The sequence below is a fragment of the Microtus oregoni genome, unplaced genomic scaffold (assembly GCF_018167655.1).
Source record: "Microtus oregoni isolate MIOR12 unplaced genomic scaffold, Mior012 000098F_ref0000018, whole genome shotgun sequence".
Classification (NCBI taxonomy): Eukaryota; Metazoa; Chordata; class Mammalia; order Rodentia; family Cricetidae; genus Microtus; species Microtus oregoni.
Window position 1 is genome coordinate 2,355,495 of NW_024544711.1, and position 20,154 is coordinate 2,375,648.

Below are 20,154 nucleotides of genomic sequence, written 5' to 3' on the forward strand. Positions count from 1 at the left end.
AATTATAAATGACAAACTTAGATGACTATCTATATAATTCTCAATATCTATCTAACTTAAAGACTAAGACAATAAACAACTGTGTAACAAATGAGGATAATGACCTCCAAATATAAACACTGTACAAATATACATTACAATATGGTAAATATATATCAATACACAAACATTATATAAGTATCTTAATCAGAGGTAGAAATGTACACTGCAATATGGTAAATATATACAATATATATTTATCAATACAATATATGTCAATACATAAAAAATGTTTTAAACAGAGGTAGAAACATACATGCATACAATAGTCAATATAATTTAACTTTGTATCAATATACAAGAATCGATACCAATATATTTGTCTAAAAGCAGTAACTCACAATTATAAATCTATTATCCCATCATTTTCCCTCTTTTTTTTTTTTTTCAAAATGATCCCTGAGCTTATGAAATTCCTCCCCCAACCTCCCAACCCCTAAATGATGTCCCTAAACCCAGGGGTAAACTTTACTGGGAGAGGGGACGTCGTCCTCTAGAATTACTTCCAGCTGTCATGGGGGCGACGTTCTTTCTGGGGGATCCTGTGAAAGTAAAATGATGGTTAAATTTCTAGATCAATGTCTTTTAAAATTGCAAATAGTCTCTGAGTATTTTGTGGAGGTCTGGCCAGAATGTTGTACAAGATGTGCACCATTTCAGCTAACCAAGTTGGGATCGTCTTGTGCAGCTGGTATCCAAAACAGGTCTTGTAGTAGCGCTATCAGTATCATGACGTCATATCAACCAGGTAGAGTTGTTGTTGTGGGGCCCCATCTTCTTCCTGGAAACTTCAAATGTCACTTTAGGAAAAACTCATTGTTCATTGTGAAAAACTTAAACATTAATCATATAGACATACATATATATATTCAATGAAAGGCATGATAGATATATTCAATGAAAAGTATGATAGATATGGAGAAAAGCAAAGATGTTTTCCAAACTCATATTTCTTTCTGTCCCATATCATGGCTCTTGACATGAGACAGAAACTCCAGAAACTCTGGGTTTTTCTTTTATTAACAGGCTTGGAATTGGAGAGGAACTGAGCCAGAGTCCAACTTCAAAACCAGCTCTACATATTTATAATGAAATGTTTAATAAGACATATATATATATAAAATTAATGCTTACAAAAATGTGTCCATCCATCAGTAATTAAATATTCAGGGTCCCTTAATTTCTTTGAAGATGAGTATTTTCCTATGAAGATAAGAAAAGAACCCTGACCCCAACCTATCTGTATATCTTACCATCAGTATGCTCACCATCCTTGTGAATGAATTGCTATTTGTCTTTTCCAAGTGGCTTCTCTTCTTCAAACCAAACCTTTATTAAATTTGACGGTATCCACAATTTTTCCTCACCTGTGGAGATAAGAGCAAAACCCCTTCCCCAACGCAGCACATCTCCTGGCTTCCATTGTGAGGTCAGCACATCCTTGAAATAAACTGGTTGATTTAGTTCAGTAGACTTTTCCATTATCCAATGTCTTTCTGCAGCCGTTGTTCCCTTCTCATTAGCGATGAGAAAATTCAAGGTTAACAAAGCATTATGTAACCTATTTCTGGGGGTGTTTTCCACCCCTTTCTGTTTGTTCAACATATCCTTTATAGTTTGATTTGATCTTTCTATGACTGCTTGACCTGTAGGATTGTATGGTATACCTGTAACATGCTTGATATGGTAATAATCAAAAAACCGTTTCATTTTCCTAGAGACATAAACAGGACCATTATCCATCTTTATTTGTATAGGTATACCCATGATAGCCATGACTTCTAATAAATGAGTGATTACTGAATCAGCTTTTTCTGAACTTAAAGCAGTTGCCCACTGAAAGCCTGAATAAGTGTCAATGGTGTGAGGAACATATTTTAATTTGCCAAATTCTGCAAAGTGGAACACATCCATATGCCAGATTTTATTCCTTTGGGTGCCCTTTGGATTAGCCCCTGCAGGCAGTGGCGTTTGGTTATAGAAAGAGCAAGTAGGGCATTTCTTTACAATCTCCTTAGCTTGTTGTCATGTAATTGAAAACTCTTTCTTCAAACCTTTGCTATTAACATGATGTTTTTTATGAAATTCAGAGGCTTGTAGCACACTACCAATCAATAATTGATCAATTTCTGCATTACCTTGTGCTAGAGGACCTGGCAGACCCGTATGGGATCGGATGTGTGTTATGTACATAGGGCAAAGCCTGTTCCTGATCAAATCTTGAACCTGGAGAAACAATGAGGTTAGTTCAGTATCATCAGGTATAAATTCAGCAGTTTCAATATGTAAAATAACTCTTTCTGCATATTGTGAATCTGTAACTATATTAATAGGTTCTTTAAAATCCCCTAGCACCATAAGAATGGCATATAATTCCACCTTCTGGACAGAATTATACGGACTTTGTTCCACCTTACCCAAGTCTTCTGATATGTAACCTGCCTTCCCTGATTTATTGGCATCAGTATAGAATGTACGGGCTCCAGTTATTGGAGCATCATGGACGATTCGAGGAAGAATCCAAGAAGTTCTCTTTATGAAGTTAAGCCTCTTGCTTTTTGGATAGTTGTTATTAATGTCTCACAAAAAATTAGCACAAGCTCTTTGCCATGGTTCATTATCTTCCCATAATTTCTTTAGTTCATCAGCAGTGAAAGGCACTATAATTTCTGCTGGGTCTATGCCTGCTAGTTGACGAAGTCTCAGCTTGCCTTTTATAATTAACTCAGAGACTTTTTCCACATAAGCTTTCAGTTTCTTACTTGGTTTATGTGGTAAAAAGATCCATTCCAAAATAATATCATCTCTCTGCATTAAAATTCCTGTAGGAGAAATGTTTGATGGTAGTATGACGAGAATACAATCGAGCTCTGGATTCACCCTGTCCACATGTGCCTGTTATAATTTCTCCTCAATCATTGTCAGTTCCTTTTCTGCTTCAGCTGTTAATTCTCTGGGACTGTTTAAATCTTTATCACCATCTAAGGTTTTGTTCAAATGAATTTTTAGATCAGGTGTTATTCCAATAGCTGGTCATAGACTGGAAATGTCTCCTAACAGTCTTTGAAAGTCATTAAGAGTCCGTAGGCAATCTCTCCTAATTTGTGCTTTTTGTGTCTTAATTTTTTGCAAACCTATTTTATAACCTAAATAATTAACAGAATCTCCCTTCTGAATCTTTTCAGGAGCGATTTGCAATCCCCATATAGGTAAAAGTATCTTTATTTCTTCAAACAGTCTGTTCAAGGTATCCATGTTTGAATCGGATAACAAAATGTCGTCCATGTAATGGTATACTATAGATTTGGGAAATTTCTTGCGTATTATTTGTAATGGTTGGTTCACAAAATATTGGCACAGGGAGGGGCTATTTAACATACCCTGGGGGAGGACGGTTCAGTGGTACCTCCTCGAAGGTTGAGAATTGTTATAAGTAGGCACTGTGAAGGCAAATTTTTCTCTATCTTCTTTTTGCAAAGGTATAGTGAAAAAACAATCCTTTAAATAAATAACTATGAGAGGCCATCCTTTTGGTAATAAAGAGAGCAAAGGAATTCCAGATTGCAGAGGGCCCACAGGTTGAATAACCTTGTTGATGGCCCTGAGATCTGTTACCATTCTCCATTTACCTGATTTTTTCTTAACCACAAATACAGGAGAATTCCAAGGGCTGGTAGATTCTTCTATATGTCCAGCATCTAATTGTTCTTGTACCAGCTGTTCTAAAGCCTGTAACTTTTCCTCAGCTAAAGGCCATTGCTTTGTCCATATTGGTTTCTCAGTCAACCATTTTAGAGGCAAGGCTGTTGGTATCTCTGAAGGGACATCAATTGCTTGTTCTTGTACAGCCCAAATGGCCGGTTTTCTCCATTTGTAGTATTTTTTAATATTATTCTCAGAAATATAGGCTCTAGAAGTAGCAGGAATGTTAATTTTGGTATTCCATTGTTGTAATAGGTCACGACCCCATAAATTCATTGCGATATTGGCTACATATGGCCTTAATTTTCCTATTTGTCCCTCTGGCCCTATACATTCAACCCATCTCGTGCTCTGCCTTACTTGAGATAGGGTTCCAATTCCCAGAGCTGAGCATTTACATTCTGAAGAGGCCAATACGGATGCCAAGATTCTGGGGTAATGATACTTACATCAGCACCTGTGTCCAGCAGGCCAGTAATAAAAATGCCATTTACACACACTCTCAATTTAGGTCTTTGATCATTTATAGAAGTTTGCCAAAACACACGTAACTTATCTTTCTGATCATTATTGCTTGTAACAGTAGGCATGGGGCTTCCTAATTGTCCTGACAAGGCACATTCTCTGCAGAAACTGGAAATGACTGAATCATGTTTGCTATGGGGGCCTTTGAGGCCCCCCCCTCACGTTTCCCGACTGTATCAGGTTGCCTTGTCTATCTCTTGTAGACCTGCATTCATTCGTCCAATGTCTGCCCTTTCCACATCTTCTACATAAACCTGAAGCCTGAGTCCTCCTATTTCTGTTATTTCTAGAAGATGCATTATTATTATTTCTGAAAGATGCATTATTATTATTATTATTTCTGAAAATCTGTTGTCTACAATTCCTTTTCATGTGACCCATTTTGCCACAATTAAAACATTTGGTATTCTGGTGACTCCTTTTACCATTGGAAATTGCTTCTTCTACCCATGCTTCAGTGCCATAATCAAATGTATCAATATTGAGTGTATGCAAGACCCATTCTTCCAAGGGTGCTGATCTGAGCTTTAAAGGGCCCAAAATCCTTTTGCATTCCACATTTGCATTTTCATAAGCCAAAGACTCAATTATTATACGTTTTGCTTCTGGGTCAGATATCCCTATTTGTACAGCCTTAGTTAATCTTTGTAAAAAGTCACTAAAGGGTTCTCTCTGACCCTGTTTAACTCTGACAAATGATTCCATTCTCTGTCCTGGGTCTTGTACCCTGTCCCAAGCCCTTAAGGCTGCTGTAGTACACATGGAGAGTGTGTTTTCATCCAAATTAGCTTGTTCCTGAGGGTCGGAAAAGAGCCCTTCACCTAGAATTTTATCTAGGGAAATGTCAATTCCCTTTGCTTTTTCCTGCTGTTCTAAGAGTCTAGCCTCTTGCCTGAATAAGCATTTCCATTTCAATTGTGGTCCACTCTCAAGTACCGCAGAACTCAGCTGGAGCCAGTCCGAGGGGGTTGCTCTGCTTGTCGTGGCCCAAGATCTTAGCATCTCTTTAACAAAAGAGTCTTGCATCCCAAAAGTCATGACAGCCTGTTTTATTTCCTTGAGATCATTCATACGGCAGGCTCCCATGTATCCTCCTCGATGACCCTAGGGTTTCTGGAACCAATCACCTTCTCTGTTGTTATTACTGGAAAGTCAGGTAGAGCTGTAGGTAGAGCTTTGTGGAAATTGTCCCGGAGAGATTTACCCATAGATGTAGTTAAAATTTGCCTTTCTACCCTTTGCTCTTTTTCATCAGAATTTAGAAATTCCTCAATCTTTTCAATTCTATTCACCATTGCCTTCTGCAATGTCTGAATCTCCTGTCCAGAATTATGTTCCAAAGCCTTCACTGAGGATTCTAAAGTATGAAGTTTGTCTGTTAGAGATAACATCTCATCTTTGGACATAATTTTTATGGCATAAACCGTGCCTTCTTGTATTGACAATCTTTCCATCAATCTGTCATAAGCTTTAGACAAAATCCGATTGTCACATTCAGCAGTTTTGATTCTCTCAGTTAATGTTTCATTTCCTACAGAAAGGGACTGAAGCTTATGATCCAAATCAGCTGTTCCCTCTTCCATAGTAATGAATTTCTCCTTAATATCAGCCACTAATATTTCAGTTCCTACTGAAAGGGACTGAAGCTTATGATCCAAATCAGCTGTTCCCTCTTCCATAGTAATGAATTTCTCCTTAACATCAGCCTGGAGAACTTCAAACTGATTCTTGAGAAGATTGTTGTCATTCTCAATTGTTTTTAAGCGTTCAATCTCTGCCTTAAGAATTCTGGATTCGTCTCGTAAAGACTTTATCATATTTCTATTATCAAACCATTTAGTGACAATGAAAACTGCGAATCCCAGAAGGATCCATAGATGTGGGGTGATAGACACCTCTTGTAAAATCTCCCACATGGTACAATTAAAAAAACTGTTAAATTCTTGAATACTAACGTGTTCAGACATTTTATTTATAAAAGAAAAATTTTTTACCTACAATGATCGGTTCCTGCCAGTGGTGGTCTCTGTGTTTTTGGAGCCTGTCCTAGAACTAGCTCTTGTAGACCAGGCTGGCCTCAAACTCACAGAGATCTGCCTGGCTCTGCCTCCCAAGTGCTGGGATTGAAGGTGTGCGCCACCACCGCCCGGCCAAGTCACTTTGTATCAGACCAAATCTGCTGTTGTGGCGGCTTTTGTTGCAAAACTGCAGGTACTTGAGTTTCTGCTAATTCAGGCAGTGGGGTTCCGCTCTAAACTTAGCCAAGGCAGGCAGGGAGGGCAGAATGGGCCTGTGTGGCTGAGTGTGTCTCGGATTCGGCACTGGGGCTCGAGTCACGAACTAAAAAACAGCACCCAGGAGGGTGCTATGTTAGCTAGCGGGCTACCCGCTTGAGTTGGGGCAAAATAGCCCCACGTTGGGCGCCAAAATGTAACGGCGTAAACAAATGCAGACAGATTGTAAATATATATATATATATATATATATATATATATATATATATATATGTAGCTTTAATGTAGAAATAGACTTACAGAACCACCGTTCCCGTGGAGACCAGGAAAGCAGAAGCAGCGGCTGGGAGTATGCTCGCCAAATTTATAGGCAAACATTAGCCCGAGGCGAACACGCCCCCTAAGGGGCGGGACTTATCCCTACACACCTTGAAGTTTGAAGTGATAAACTTACTCAATCTTTGACAGACTCAGAGGTTAGGGGAAGGGCTCCCTCTGCCTTTGGCCTGTAAGGCCTTCTACTCTGCGGCACTCCATCTTCTGTGACTAGATACAGGGCATTTTACACATCAGATAAGCTTCCCATGAAGAAGACCGGAATGTGAGGGCTGGGGCATTTTACACATCAGATAAGCTTCCCATGAAGAAGACCGGAATGTGAGGGCTGGGGCATTTTACACATCAGATAAGCTTCCCATGAAGAAGACCGGAATGTGAGGGCTGGGGACCGAGTGGGAATGATGACCAGGTGGTGGGAACAGGACAGAGGTTTGCTCACTCAGCTGACCCTAGAGTTCATGAACTCTTGGGACATCAGTCCAGACTGGAGTGGGTTTACTTCATGGGATTCCAGATGGGAGTTCCCTATCCTGTTCTGACCATGCTCTTCCACCCACCTGCCCACTCCCCCCTGCTCCCTCCTTCCTGTTCTTGCCTAGGTATTAGGGCCTTCTCTGCTAGACTTCATGCTGAGGACTGGATGCTAGGTGTGGGGAGGGTTGGAGGTCCTATCATGAGAACCTAGAGTCCTTTTATGTCCTCTTTTGTCTCCAGGAGCAAGGAAGAAATGCTGTCCTGGATCCTGCGGATCAACCTAGTGGCCGCTATCTTCTCTGCACCTGCCTTCCCAGCAGCTGTCAGCTCCATGAAGAAGTTTTGTCGGCCACTGCTACCCTCCTGTACCACGCGCCTCTGCCAGGTACAAGCTCCTGGGTTAGGCTGCTGGCCTAAGCTCAGCTTTTTCTCCGGGTCATGCGGCCCTGGGCTGAGGGACACCAGGGAAGGAGAGATATACTACCAACCCACCCCACACTCACAGTGGGAAGATGGAGACCCCCTGTGTGCTGTGATGGGTGACATGGCAGTGTGGCTGCATGGGTGTGGTTGTGGGTCTGTGGCATGAATTGAGAGGCTGTGTGTGTGTCAAAGGGATAAGTGGCACTTGGCTGGCCCTTCATCCACTGCTCTATTTGATGGTTTAAAGATTTATTTAGTGTGTATGTGTGCATGTATGTGTATATGTGTGTACATTTATGCATGTGCATGTGTGTGCACATGTGTGTGTCATATCCCACTTAACCCGATCTTTAGTTCTATCCATCTTCTAATAAATGACAGAATTTCATTTTTATTTTCCAAAATTTATGTATAGTGTGTGTTCCTATGTGAGTTTATCTGTGTCAAATACATGCAGGTGCCCACAGAGGCCATAAGAGGGCCTCAGATTCTCTGGAACTGAAGTAGCTGGCATTTGTGAGCCACCTGGTGTGGGTGCTGGGCACTGAACCTGGTTCCTCTGGAAAGGAAGTAAGCGCTCTTAATTACGGAGCTATCTCTTCAACACCCCATAATTGCCGTATAAAATAATGGCTGTATAAAACTTCATGTGTGTATACACTACATTTTCTGTATGCATTCATCTGTTGATAAATAGCCAGGCTGATTCTGTCACTTGGTTGCTGTGAACAGTGCTGCAAGATGCATAGGTGTGCACCCATGGTTGTGCATGCATGGGTGTGCAGGTATTGCTGTGGTGTGCTGACTTCATTTCTTTAGATATATTCCCAAGAATGGTACAGTTGGAGCATATGGTAGCTTTTTTTTTTTTTTTGGTTTTTTGAGACAGGGTTTCTCTGTAGCTTTGGTGCCTGTCCTGGAACTAGCTCTTGTAGACCAGGCTGGCCTCGAACTCACAGAGATCCGCCTGCCTCTGCCTGCCGAGTGCTGGGATTAAAGGCGTGCACCACCACCGTCCGGCTATATGGTAGCTTTTTAAAAGTTTTATTATTTTGCATATGTATGCTGTGTTGGGGGTGGATCACACATGGCATGGCATGTTTAGATGTCAGAGGTCTACTTTGTGTAGTCTGCTCTCTCCTCTATTTTTTCATGGGTTCTGGGATCTAATTCAGGTTATCAGGCTTGTTCAGCCAGAAGTTTACCTGCTGAGCTATCTCTGTGACCTCCTCTATTTTTGTTTTTCTGATGAGTTCCATCCCATAGTAATTTTCTCAGCAAATGTACCGACAGTTTATAGTTCCACCCTGTGTGTGCCATCCCTCCAGTCTTCACGAGACTTTGTGCTCAACTTTCCCTATAAACATTTTTTGAAATTTCCTTTATTTTAATTTATGTGTCCTGGTGTTTTTCCTGCATGTATGTCTGTGCACTAGGCATGTGCCTGGTGCCTGCAGAGGCCAGATGAGGGCATAAGATCTCCTGGAACTAGGATTGCAGATGGTTGTGAGCCACCATGTGGGTGCTGGGAATTGAACCCGGGTCTTCTGGGAGAGAAGCCAGCAGTCTTAACCACGGAGCCTTCCCTCTAGTTCCCAGTTTTCACTTTTTAGAAACAGTCTGGTGTTTACATTTGTCTTAGTCAGGGTTACTATTGCTGTGATGAAGTCCATGAACAAAAGCAACTCAGGGAGGAAAGGGTTTATCTCACTCACATTCCCATATTACAGTGGAACTGTCTGTCCCTCAAAAGCTGTGACGGCAGCAACCTGCAGGCTGGAGCTGATAGAGGTCATGGAGGGGTGCTGCTTAGTGACCTGCTTCTCCTGGCCTGCTTGGCCTGCTTCTTCTCTCTCTCTCTCTCTCTCTCTCTCTCTCTCTCTCCTTTTCTTTTTCTTGAGACAGGGTTTCTCTGTGTATCTCTGGCTGTCCTGGAACTCTCTCTGTAGACTAGGCTGGCCTTGAACTCACAGAGATCCGCCTGCCTCTCTTTCCCTGAATGCTGGGATTAAAGGCGTGCGCCACCACTGCTTAGCTTCAACCTGCTTTCTTATAGAACCCAGGACCACCAGCCCAGAGATGGCACCATCCATGATGGGCTAGGCCCTCCCACATCAATCACTAATTAAGAACATACCTTACAGTCCGATCTACTGAGGCATTTTCTCAATTGTGTTTCCCTCCTTTTAGATAACTCTAGCTTGTGTCAAACTGACATAAAACTAGCCAGGACAACATTCTTCTTTTTTTTTTAATCTTTAAATACTTTAGTTATATTGCTATGAAAACCCCATCTCACTAATACTACAGATTCTCAGGGTGTTTTGGACAGGAAAGGATAAAGGACAGAGCAGAACTTGAGAACAGAGGGTTGGCAAGCTACAAACTTCCTTCTTCAGCCATTGGCCCCTTTCCTATCAGGGCCTTTGTCTCTCTCTCCACAGAGCTCCAGGGCATTCTGTGTCTGTGGGGAGCTCCTGTGTGTGGGGAGCACAGTGAACACAGACACCCCACATACATACACCACACACACACACACACACACACATCCCATGAGCACACATATGCACACATATATCCCGGTATGCCTGCACCACAGGTGTGTCCACATACCCGTGCATGCATATTGCTCTAAGGGGCCTCCTCACTGTAGTGAGTGGAGTGTGTGCACTGGGCTGTCGACCACAATGTCTCAGTCTACCTTCAGGTGTGATCCAGATCTACAGCTGTCATGCACACCCGAAGGTGTTTGTGAGACGATGCATGTACTGGAGAGAGGGAGGGATAACTGGGGCCAACCTGACCCTTGGCCCGACATGCTTGGACGCACGTGTGGAATTCTATGCATGGGGCTCTGGTGGTGGTGTGGACACTCACATGCAGACCTCAAGCTCTCTTATCTCCTCCTAGGCACTGAGGAGGGCTGATGGCCCTGAGGAGGAGCAATTTGAAGACTTTGGTCAGCACCAGTTTCCCTGTGCTGAAACTGCTTCCGGTGTGAGGAGGTTGGCCCATCCCTGGACATGCCAGACCTCACCGACTTGGGCTTGTCTTTGCAGGAGGAGCAGCTGCGGTCTCATGAGAATAAGTTGAGGCAGGTGACTGCAGAGTTGGCGGAACACAGGTGCCACCCAGTGGAGAGGGGCCTTAAGTCCAAGGAGGCGGAGGAATACCGGCTGAAGGAACACTATCTCACGTTTGAGGTAGGTCTTGGGTGGTGGATGGCAAAGGTCAAAGCTGGGGCCAGAGGAGGAGGCCCGCTCCCACCCTTCTCTTCCTGCCATCCACATGCTAGTAGGGACTCTAGTTTGAGACTCCCCTACTGTGGGGTTCTATTAGGTGTAAGCCACAGTGTCCAATGGCCAGTCTTGCAGAGTCTGGCTGTCAAATGTTGACCAGTTTTGCCTATGCCTGGGTTTCTCTAGGAGCCTCCAACGTTTATTCTGCAATATGAAAACGGAGATGACAGCCACTGTAGTGGGCTTTCTCGGGCGAGGCCTGGCTCTCCTCCGTTCTTTGCATGGACCCTAATGTCAATCCTGTGAAAGGGTTTCTATAACTATATTCATTTGACAGAAAAGTGAACTGATGCACAGAGAAGCCAGAGCACTGGCCTGAGGTGACACACATAGGAAGAGCAGGACCCAGGATCCTAACTAGTGATGGCTGCAACTCTGGCATCTGAGTCCTCTATTACTTGGCTTAATGTGTGTGGGGAGGACATAAAGCCTGGTAGGCAGAACTGGGGGAAAAGGGTCCCCTTTCCTGACAGTGGGAAAGGCCTGCAGCTCAGAGTCAAGGTGCTCAGATACCACTGAGTCCCCCTCCTAAATGTTGACAGCAACTTACATCTAAGTGTTTATGAACATATCCATTTCTTCATACCCTTCCCAACACTGGGCATTTGGAGATGTTTTCATCTTCCTTGATCTCACAAGTTTAACAATCATTGCCTCATTATTATTTTCATTTAGTTTTACATTATTAATTAAAAATACTTCTTTTTATTTATGTGTGCCTGTGTTCATTCTGCACACTTGTTTGCTGATGCCTGTGAAGGCCAAGGGAGGGGATCAGAGCCCCTGATGCTAGAGTTGCAGGTTGTTGTGATCTGCCTAATATGGATGCTGGGAACTGAACTCGGGTCCTCTGCATGAGCAGCAAGCTCTCTTAACCGCTGAGCCATCCCTTCAGCTCCCAAATTTTTAAAGTTTTAATTGGGGCAACACATAATAAATTGCACCATCTTGATTGCTTTTCAGTGTGTAGCTCAGTAGCATTTCTTCACATTGTACCAATCTCCAGTCTCATTAAATATAATTTCCTTATCCTTCAAAGCACAGACGTTTTAAATATCAATGCGGTCCCATTTGTCCATTTTTGCCTTTATTACCCATATCTTTCATGTTATATCTAAGAAATTATTGATATTATTTGGATTTTCAAGGTGTAAGTGAGAAGCTGGGCATGATGGGGGCCTGACAATAATAAGGACAGCCAGCGATACATAGTGTGTGTATTCTGCCTATTTTTTATTGGATAGTCCATTTCCCTTTCATGGATTGCAAGAGCTCCCTGCATGCTGAAGAGGGCAGTACAAGGCTGCTAGTTTTCCAAGATGGCTCCCCCATCTCCATTTTGTTGCCTCTCTTTTGACTTTGCTCTTGGCTTTTGTCTGCCCTTTTCCCAGAAAAGCCGTTATGAGACCTACATCCACCTCCTGTCCGTGAAAATCAAAGTGGGTTCAGATGACCTGGAGCGGATCGAGGCCCGCCTGGCTACTCTAGAAGGGGATGACTCAGCTCTCCGGAAGACACACTCAAGCCCCGCCCTCAGCTTGGGGCACGGGCCTGTGACTGGCAGCAAAGCCACAAAGGATGCCTCAGCGTCTGATTCTTAGCTGGTGTGGCTGTGCAGGCCCTGGAGACCGGCAGATGTCCCCAGAGGGGGTCAGTGAGCACAATTCCAGTCGGAGGCTGCTTGGACCAAGCATCAGGCAGTTAAAACTGGCAACCAGAGGGATATGGAGAGCCTTGTGGTCAAGGAGATGCCATTTCATGGCGCTGATCTTCTGTATCCTAGGCCGTCTCCGGCCTAGCTCCTCTCCTAGCCCTGGCTGCCCACAAGTCATGGGGCCTTGCTTTGCAGGTCAGACTTGCTCTAGGGCTGCCATCTGGAGAAGTCAGTCACTGTTGCTTCCCCAGGCCCCTTCTCATCAGGCCGCTCCTTCATCTTGTGTTTGTGAGGATGAGTCTGAACTCGGGGTCTCAGCTTGGATACCTACCCTTTCTCCTCTTTCCTCTCAGTTGACCAGCAGCAGGTCTATGGACCACCAGCAACGCCTTCTCCTTTCCTTTTCCCAGCAACCTTTGCAACCGGTCCAGTTCTCCTGCCTCATATTGCAATAATCTGAGGCCTAACCTCCACTTAGTGCCAAACTGATTCCACTTGCGTGTGTATCCACCTCTCCTTTTATCCACTCTGAGGCCTCTCCTGCCTCTTTTTTTATATGGACACAAACATATATAATATATATATGTATGTATGTAAAGAACTCATTTAAGGAAGGTTTGAGGACTACTACCGATTAGAGGATGAACCCAGACAAAGGAACAAGCTTGTCTCAGAGCTGGGCCAGCGAGCAAGGCAGCCTGCTATGGGGCCCTCTGCTGCCCTGACACTCTGGATGGGAAGAAGAAGCCCTTTTCCTCTTCCAGCTGACTTGTGACTCTCGGGCACTTTTCTGGTTGATGCTTTCGGACTAAACAGGATATGCGTGTCACCTCCCCTGTCCCAAGGGTGTCCTTGTGGGGTGATGGCTCAGGAGCACACCTCTGTTTGCTTGGGTCCTCTTGTGAAGGCCACCAAGGTCTCGAGTGATAGAGTGAGGTGGAGGAAGCTCTCAATTCATGGTCTCGGGGATAAGATGGAGTGGCAAGTTCTTAATTACTGATGTTTTTGTCATTTTTTTAGTGAATGAGAAAAGCCTAGCTAAGGACATAGCTGAGAATAGAGACACACGTCCCTCACGGGTTGACATCCTTCACTTAGACCAACAAGTGAGTTGGGGGATGGCCCTCTTGACGCAGCTACTGTGAGCCAGCCTTTCCTGTTGTTTGGCCAACAGTTTGACCTCTTTGGTAACACAGGCCTTGTGACTAAGTGTCTGAAGGTCCACTCCCATTGGATGTGGGGAGCTGTAAGTCTGTGGAGAGGCGTAGGGGGTTTAAATCCAAATTGTTTAAATTGGATTAGCTGAAGTGAGTATTATAACCAAACCATCTGGCCCCTTTGTTTTGCTCAGGGGAAGTAAACGCTCATTTGAATGGGATCAGAAAGGCGATTTAGGGGCAGTAAAGAGATCTCAGTTCTTTGTGTTGCTGCCTGAAAGTCCCTTGTCATGGGGGTGGGGGATGACAGTGGAGGTGCAAGCTCACTAGCCACAGACACGCGCATGTGTGGTTCCCCAAGCACTAGTCGTGCCTCCCACCAGTAAAGACATTTCTTACTTCCTTAATTGTATAATTCTTTATTTGTAAATTATATACATGTACTACTGTACTAAAATATTATGTACATTATAAAACATACACAAAAATAGAAATTTAAAAAAGATGAGATGAAAATAAATCTAAATCAAAGTTCTAATATTTTTCCTGCATTCTAATAGACCATCATGTTCCTCTTCCCTAACAGTGGCTCCTAACATGCCCAGGAGAACTAGTCAAACCCAGGGCCTGACAAATGGAGTAAGCAGTTTTCTCCATATAGAGGTCCTGGTTATTTGCCCAGGGCTCAGGAACTCCTGGTTGCTAACTCTTGACAGACAGCCTTCAACCTCTTCAGTGAGGGGCAACCATGTGGCATAGATTGTTGCTGGGTGCTGGGATGGTGGTGAAGGAGGTCCACTCCCTGTCTCCATGGGTCTCACAGATATGGGGGGTCTCGGGGAAGTGGTTATCATTGCCATTGGGGACGACTCTGAGAGAGGCTGGGGAAAGACACTAAATGTGATACTAAAAAGAAAATAATTTGGGGAGCAGGGAAGAGAGTTTTGACCTACGAAGCTGCCTGAATGTCCTGAGTGTTCCAGGGGACAGGGTAGTGGAAGGGAAGTTGCTTGAAGTGATTGCAATGCTTCCTGAAAGGCCACACACTCAAGTTTTCCCCAAGGCTGAAACCTGAGAGTCAGGGTGGGCAAGAGGGTCTCTCTGGTCAAGCGTGCTCCTGAGGCCCAACCAGACACGTCCAGGGAGTAGGTGGCTGATATAATGAGGAGAGAGCCGAGGAGCTAGGTTAGGTTCTATCCTTGGACTCTGGCAGGTACCTTAGAATACAGGGCAGATGATAAAGGAGCAAAATGGGGTCAGGTACAAGTTCACTAAGTCAACCTGGGGTCGTATACAGATAGGAGATTCATTTGAGTCACAGCGGTGGTTTCTGAATGAAAACCGAGAAGGCAACGACTGAGAGCCCTCACAGAGCCTAAGTGAGGGCTCTAACCTGGATCGCACTAAGATCTGATCGGTGGACTCATTAAGAGGTCATAGCCGTTAACCTGGGGTCACATAGAGATCAGAGGTCGTACGTAAGGATTACCGCCCTAAGAAAGCTCTCAAGGCAACGGCAAACAGATAGCAGAGGGGTCTAATGCAGTCACTGGCTGGGGCCTGGAAGACGTCCATGATCTACAGGTTTAACATTCAGCCCAGTAATTTTCCCCTATTTTTTCCTTTGTAAAAAGTACCCCCTTCAGCACCCACCAACAAATATAATGATGAATTTTTAAGTTTAGACTTTTCTTAATCATCTCCTCATCGAGTTTTTGCCACTTTGTGATTCAAGGTTGCAAGGCTCAGGATTCTGTCCCCACCACCATCAAGGTAGCTGTCTTCTAGACAATCTCTCAGGAGCGGTGCCGGCTCATCTGCACGTGACCTCCACAGCAGCTCGCTGAGGTATACAGTGTCTTCCTCATCTCTCACTAAGCAAATTGTGGGTTGGAGAAAGCACAGAGCTAGCGAGGGCCAAACTGGCACTCAGATTCGGTCCTTGTTGCTCTGTGCCTCTCTGTCCCGCTACTTTGTTAGTGTGACATTCAAGGACGCACATAAGCATACGTAAATATGTACACATTCACCCCAGCTCTTTGGAGAGGAGGCTTCAGGTCCAGGAGGCTGGAATCTTGGTTTCTGGTATTCTAGGTGGCTGATGAGAAAGACTCTTCACCCCGGACTCCATCTGCCTCCTCCACACCTGAGTTCAGACCTTCATCAGAGCTGCAAGTTTAGACAGGCCCTGGCTCTGAGGGGGTATAAAATTGGGGAAAGAGCAATACCCTGTGGGCTTAGAAGCGCAGCTGCTGTGGTCCTTCTGGCAATGAGGGTATCCATTATGCTGTCTTACATGTCCAGACTCTGCCTGTGACGTGCCTGAGGCCCCAAGGGTCATCTTTGTCTCCGCTGCCCCAGTGCCAACCCCACAACCCTTCCCTTTTCACCCACCTGGGTGGGAAACTGTTGCCTCAGTCCAGCCTCCTAGCTCCAGGGCAGGGACTGGGCCAGAGTTCTGAGGCTGAGTTTAAAGCAGAACAATTTGCGTCAGTCCCTTGGCTGGGTTCCCCAGCACCCAGGGGCGACACCTTATAAATGATTTGGAAGGAAGACTTGGAACAGGTCCTTAGAACTGGGGCCAGCGGGACTGGAGAGAGGGTCACTTCCGCTCAGGGACTGCCCTGGCCCTCTCCAATCTATTCCAGTACCCACAGGGCCCAGATCCTCCTCCTGTCTTCCCTCCTCAGCTGGGCCAGGTACACACAGTCAAACAGGAGTTATTTCTGATTTTATTTATAATATAAAAATGTTCAAGTGTCAACAGTCAGGTGTTTGGACATGTCAGGGTTCCCATCTGTTCCTGTTTGGGACTTTGTTTGTTTGTTTCCTTTTTAGACAATTGCCTTTTTTTGACAAATTAGCATTGGATCCAGTTGTGAGGGTAGGGGAGGGCAGGATTGGAGGATGAAGTCATAGGTGGGTTGGGAGCTGGGCTGTGAGAAGGACATGGTGTTACTTTATTGCTAAAAGGGGAATCGAATACACTGTCGGAGTGGCTCTTCTGGGTCCCAGCGTGACCATGCATTCAATCTAAAGAATCTGAAATGCAAAGGACATGCAGGCGTAAAATAGAAAAGACGACCTGTAAACGAAGGTGCTGCAGAGGACAGAGTACCCTGGAGGCCGCAGGAGGAGGAGCTATGAAGGTTGGGCCCCTGGTAGTGCTGCCCCTCCCTAGGCCGGGGGCTGGTGGGGAGACCGCCTTCTCCGTCCTCTTTCCCTTAGCAGCCTTGAGGAGCGGGGAGGACCCCTCCCCATTCTAGTTGCTGTAGTTGGGGGGCTATGTCTCCCCCTGGAAGTAACCCGACCTCAATTCCAGCTCTAGGCAAGGATTCCTGCCCTCTCTGCCCGAGATTCCAGATTTGAACAGGGGAAGATCAAATTCTGCCTTGTCTCCATTTTCTTCCTCACTGTCCACTACTCTCAGGGCCAGTAGAACCTCGGTCTCTTCTTTCCCTGCCTTTTCTCACCCTCACCGGTTTGGGATCCTACAAGCGCCCATCCCCACCCTGCACCCCAGACGACTCTCCAGGAGCCCCAGATTAGCATACAGCAAAAGGCACCACAATATAGGTTTCTATTAAAGAGTCAAAAAATTGGCCCATCTCTCTTTTTTTTGTTGTTTCTTTTTTTTTCCGAAGCTGTAAATCAGGATGTTACATATAAATAGTTTCCCTATAAAAACGTCTTTGCCGTTAGCTAGTATTATAAGACAATTTTTTGCTAAAATGAAAATAAAACATTTTGTTATACTTTTTTCCTTTTTATAGAAAATAAAAATATTTTTATTTCTTTGTTCGCTCCTATTCCCTCTCCAGTCGGTGGTCTCCGCTCTCCTTGGAGACGTGGGGCGGGCGAGGCGGGGGGCGCCTAGAGGGGCCCCGAGTCCTGCTTGGCCCTCGTGGGCGGCCCACGGCTGTGTCTGCTGCTGGCGCACGTGCTGTGGCTGTCCAGGGAGTAGTAAGTCCTGCTGTCGGCCGCCGGACACAGCGGCGGCGAGTCCGAGCGCAGCGCGTCGTGCGCCGCCCGCAGGCCGAGGAAAGGCGTGCTCTCGCCCGCCAGCGCCCCGTCCGCGTCGTCCGCCTCGTCGTCCGAGGCCGACACCGAGCCACAGCCCGAGCCGCTGCTCAACGACAGCGAGTCCCGCGCCGCGCGTGCGCGCTGCGCCGCCAGCCCGTTGAGGCGCGAGCGCCGCCAGCGCCGCGGCCCCGCTGACGTCCTGCGGGACGCGCCGCGCGTGCGTGGCCGCGGCGGCGGCGGGGGCGCGCACTCCTGCGTGGTCTCGTACTCGTCGTCCTCCGGGATGCGGAAGGGGCTGGCGGGGAGGCTGCCCAAGCTGCCGCCCAGCGCGCAGGCGCTGCGCCGCGGTCCGGGCCCCGCCGCGGGGTAGTAGTAGCTGTCGTAGCTGCGCTGCATGTCCGCGCCGGACCCCGGCCCAGGGCCCGGCGGCGCCGGGTGCCGCAGGAGCGGCTGCTGCTCCGCCAGGCGGTAGCTGATGGGCGCGGCGGGCGGCAGCGACACGGCATGCGCAGAGTTGGGCGACGTGATCTCGAAGGTCGGCACCTGCGTGGCCAGCGAGTAGTGGAAGTCCACGGGCGAGAGGCGCGCGGGCGTGGTCAGGGCCGACACGTACCTGCGGGAGAGACAGAAGCGTGGGTCGGGTAATCTGGTTGTAGGGTCAGAAAGGACCCAGTCCTAAGAGTGAAGGCTGTGGCTCTGACCTCGTTCAGTTTCCGTGATCCCTCTCAGCCTGCATAGATAACTATAATGTTTACTCCGGAGTGAGCCTGGGCGATTTCAGAAATGTACTCGGGTAGTACCCTAGCCCAGTGACCGCCCTTCACTAAGCATCCGTAAGTGGTCATTTGCTGTGGGGATGCTCATTCTCCGGGGCACGCTCACCTTCGGGCGTTTTATATGTGGTCTCATCTGTTTTGGAGACTCTGCAGGTGAGGGCCATACTACACACAGGAAAAAGACTCAGACATTTAAGTGTCAAGGACGTAATGACCAAGATGTGGCTCGACCTGTTCTTTCTGAATCAACTGACTCCCTCCTCCCCATTTCACCAAGACACCACTAGGTGTCTCTTCTTGGAGCCAATGACTCCCAGGTCCACGACGGCCTGTTTTTGCTAATACCTCCTAGTGTGAATCCTGGGTACCTATCCCTGGGATTTGAATGCGGTTTAGGCAGAAACTAGTAAGGCTATTTTGAGAGACCATCATTCAGAGGCTCCTTGGGTTTGAGCTCAACCGCCCTAGCACGAATGGCTTAGCCCAAGGCATGGCTTGAGAGAGGGAAATCCCAAAAGCTGCTACAGGGAAGTGACACCGGGTAGGCTCCTTAAGCCAGAGCAGATAATACCAAGATAAGACGGGTCTCTATTCCTTGAAAAGTTTGCTTTTGCTAATAGATCTCCAGGGTGGCAGCGGGACCACACACCTGCACTAGGACAGCTTGCCCTTCCTGACCTATCACCTCACTCCTGTCTGGTTTTCCCAGAGGTCAGAGTCACCCGTGGAGCCTGGAACATTGGGTTTTGCTCTTCACAATCCACCTTGTGAGCCTTCAGCCTCCACCATTATCCATACTCCATTACAGGAATCACTCTCGGCCATGCCTTTCTTCCAGACTGCATTCCATGTTCCTGACTGTGCTCTGGAACTGGCTTAGTGTCCTTCCTACTCTCTTACGGGATCAGGAATCAGTTGCCTGCTCACTTCCCTTTCCTACACACAGAACTATTTAACTGCTGGGTGCTACCCACTCCTCTCCTGAGGCACACTCTCCAGTCCTGCCACCACCTTGGGGTCTCTTTACTCTAGGAAGTTCCCAGAGCAAACAAAACAAAACACGCCCCCCCTCCCCTTTCCAGTCAAAACCAAGCCAACCGAACAAATCCAACCTCAGCTCTGCTAAGGATGCCCTTCCTATTTAGCTCTACCTCCCAAGCGAGCAGAAGCTGTTCCATTAGAACAGCTGCAGGGTACACCACGTCTGAAAAACGTTCCTCTCCCATCTCCCTGCCGAGGGTCTTCCCACCCACCTAGGGCCAGGGTTACCACGGAAGACAACAGAGACAGGTGTGAATGAGGCAGGGTCCTTTATCAGTCCCATGTATACAGTTGTTGTTCCTTCTTATCTACACAGAAGGAACAAATTTTGAGGCGGAGGGCTGGGCTTGGAGAGAAGAATCTGGGTGCTTCTTGGAATCAGTAGTTGGAGCGGGCTTCTCTGCCCTGGGGTGGTGTCTGTGCTTAGCACATGTAAAAACTGCTCAGGAGTTGTGGTTTGTCCCTCGC

At 46.4% G+C, this 20,154-nt stretch overlaps 2 protein-coding genes across 5 annotated transcripts in view; one reads left to right on the plus strand and one right to left on the minus strand.

The window, feature by feature from the left end:
• The window catches only part of LOC121442979 (PH and SEC7 domain-containing protein 2), a 137,604-nt gene extending 123,050 nt beyond the window's left edge, over positions 1-14,554 (plus strand). For all 3 annotated transcript variants that reach the window (XM_041644631.1, XM_041644633.1, XM_041644632.1), the window contains exons 13-15: positions 7,554-7,698; positions 10,796-10,939; positions 12,427-14,554. In XM_041644631.1, the coding sequence (XP_041500565.1) occupies positions 7,554-7,698; positions 10,796-10,939; positions 12,427-12,636 (499 nt within the window). In that variant the 3' untranslated portion in view covers positions 12,637-14,554. The remainder of the gene's footprint in view (positions 1-7,553; positions 7,699-10,795; positions 10,940-12,426) is intronic.
• A 1,925-nt stretch (positions 14,555-16,479) lies between these two features.
• Positions 16,480-20,154, minus strand: part of LOC121442978 (pro-neuregulin-2, membrane-bound isoform) — a 182,399-nt gene continuing 178,724 nt past the window's right edge. For both annotated transcript variants that reach the window (XM_041644629.1, XM_041644630.1), the window contains one exon: positions 16,480-18,482. In XM_041644629.1, the coding sequence (XP_041500563.1) occupies positions 17,720-18,482 (763 nt within the window). In that variant the 3' untranslated portion in view covers positions 16,480-17,719. The remainder of the gene's footprint in view (positions 18,483-20,154) is intronic.